Here is a 2,500-nt window from a genome sequence, read left to right on the forward strand (position 1 = left end):
TTTTCAGAGCTTGTTTTTAATCCGAATATAACATATTTATATGTTTTTGGAATCAGCAAATGATGGAAAATAAGATAAACGTAAATTTGGATCGTTTTATAAATTTTTATGTTTTTTTACAATTTTCAGATTTTTAATGACCAAAGTCATTAATTAATTTTTAAGCCACCAAGCTGAAATGCAATACCGAAGTCCAGGCTTCGTCGAAGATTACTTGACCAAAATTTCAACCAATTTGGTTGAAAAATGAGGGCGTGACAGTGCCGCCTCAACTTTCACGAAAAGCCGGATATGACGTCATCAAAGACATTTATCAAAAAAATGAAAAAAACGTATGGGGATTTCATACCCAGGAACTCTCATGTCAAATTTCATAAAGATCGGTCCAGTAGTTTAGTCTGAATCGCTCTACACACACACACACACAGACACACACACAGACACACGCACATACACCACGACCCTCGTTTCGATTCCCCCTCGATGTTAAAATATTTAGTCAAAACTTGACTAAATATAAAAAGGCAAGAAAGCGAGGGGGTTGTAGAAAATTCTGACTGGAAAACTCGGAGAACGATCGAAACCCTGCACTCAATGCAGTTGAAGGTTATTCGAGGGAATGCGAATTACTCAGCTACTGAAACAATGCGTGCACACACACACACACACACACACACACACACACACACACACACATACACACACACACACACACACACACACGCACGCACGCACACACACACACACACATACACACTCACGGACACACACGCACACACACGCACACACACACACACACACACACACGCATACATACATACACACACACACACACACACACACACACACACACACATACACACACACACATGCACACATACATGCATACTTATTTTATATCTCAGGAAAACAAGCAAACAAACAAGCAAATGTATGTACAATGACAACCTCCACTGTTTGTTTTTGTATTCTATTTTTTGTAATGAAAGCGGAGAGCGAGGGTTTCCTCCCGATGTATGTATGTATGTCTGTCTGTGTGTGTGTGTGAAGAGCATTTCTCAAAAAGTACTGACAGGATTGCTATGCAAATTGGTACAGACATTTCTGAGCGCATTTGCTCCAAACATTTTTCGCCGACTTTTAGGGCTATTGGATGACGTCATATTGACCTTTTTGCAAAAGTTGATGCAGCACATCGGTGCTACATGTTTGCACCAATGCTATTGAAATGTTTGTTACATGTTCTATGACTTGTTCCGGACTATGGGATTGCACTTCAGCTTGGTACCTTAAATATTCGTGCATGAAATGTTCACTCAAACTTTGCCGGTTTTTTTATTTAAAATAAATCTTAGCTTGAATCACAAAGGAGACATCATTGTATTCCCTATTGCCTCTTGTATCCAACAAATATAAAGTGTTGTTGTGTTTGATTAAAAACTTGGCTTTAAATTCAAAAAACCGTTAAATAGCCACTTTCTTTATTGCTAGAAGAAAACCCATACAACTATCACTCCTCTATTCCTTTTCATTTGCTGATTCCAAATATTTTTGTGTGTGGGTGTTTGGCGTTGAAAATATGCTTGAAATTAAGAACGTGTTTGAAAAAAAAAGATTTTTCAAGCCTCAGTCTAATGTTTGTACACTTTGATAGAGCGATCAAGATAAACAGCGTCATGTGAGTCTGGAACACGCCGATGACGTCATATTGAAAGGCGAGAGATTATGTGATCATAAATTATGGTGACGGTCTGTCTCAAACACAGTACCGATTTTGCCTCGGGCTTATTTTTACTTCTCTCTCTGGGTCGACCGCCTTTTGATCAATACATCGTCAGTTCATCTCATAAACTACAAACCCGGTTTGTGTTATGCCCTCAGGGCGCTAAATAGCTTTCTTTGAAGAGAAGTTAGTGCTTTAATGAGATAAGATAACGAATAAGCAAACCAAGAAATATCTTTTCAAAAGTAACATCTATGACGCAATCAAAGATCAAAAAGACGTAACCACTCAAAAAATTTGGTCACATGAAATACGTGTCACTTCATAGGTATGTCTTCTTGGGAAACCATCAAGAGTTTCATGACTGACGTCTGTTTCGGTTACTTCGCATCCTAAATCTCTTCTAAACCTCTCCTCGGAAGTGAAATCTATGAGGCAGAAAAGCAAATCAAAACGAAAACAACGTCACGACGCGAATAATGTCGTCACGTAAAATACATGACACTTCCAAAGTATGTCTTCGTAGGAAACGACCAAGAGTTTCAAGAATGAAGTCTGTTTCGGAGATTTCACAATCTAAATGACCTGTTTGTGTTTTTAGGCGGCTTTCAACCTGGCCTTGCAAAGCTCTTCTCCCGTTGCCAGACAACGATACCTCGATCACGGACGTCCCATTATCTTCAAACCCGACGTCATGCACTCGACAGGCCTCGGCTGGTCTACCTCTGACATTGGCCTAAATGAAGACGACCAAGGCTTGCACGTGACATCTCAGAC

The 2,500-nt window shown here is 39.6% G+C and overlaps 1 protein-coding gene across 2 annotated transcripts in view; it reads left to right on the plus strand.

The window, feature by feature from the left end:
* LOC138971283 (uncharacterized) overlaps nt 1-2,500 on the plus strand; it is a 10,509-nt gene that overhangs the window by 7,671 nt on the left and 338 nt on the right. For both annotated transcript variants that reach the window (XM_070343997.1, XM_070343998.1), the window contains exon 8: nt 2,325-2,500. This exon is cut by the window's right edge and continues 338 nt beyond it. In XM_070343997.1, the coding sequence (XP_070200098.1) occupies nt 2,325-2,500 (176 nt within the window). The remainder of the gene's footprint in view (nt 1-2,324) is intronic.

This window comes from Littorina saxatilis, linkage group LG7, assembly GCF_037325665.1.
Source record: "Littorina saxatilis isolate snail1 linkage group LG7, US_GU_Lsax_2.0, whole genome shotgun sequence".
Classification (NCBI taxonomy): domain Eukaryota; kingdom Metazoa; phylum Mollusca; class Gastropoda; order Littorinimorpha; family Littorinidae; genus Littorina; species Littorina saxatilis.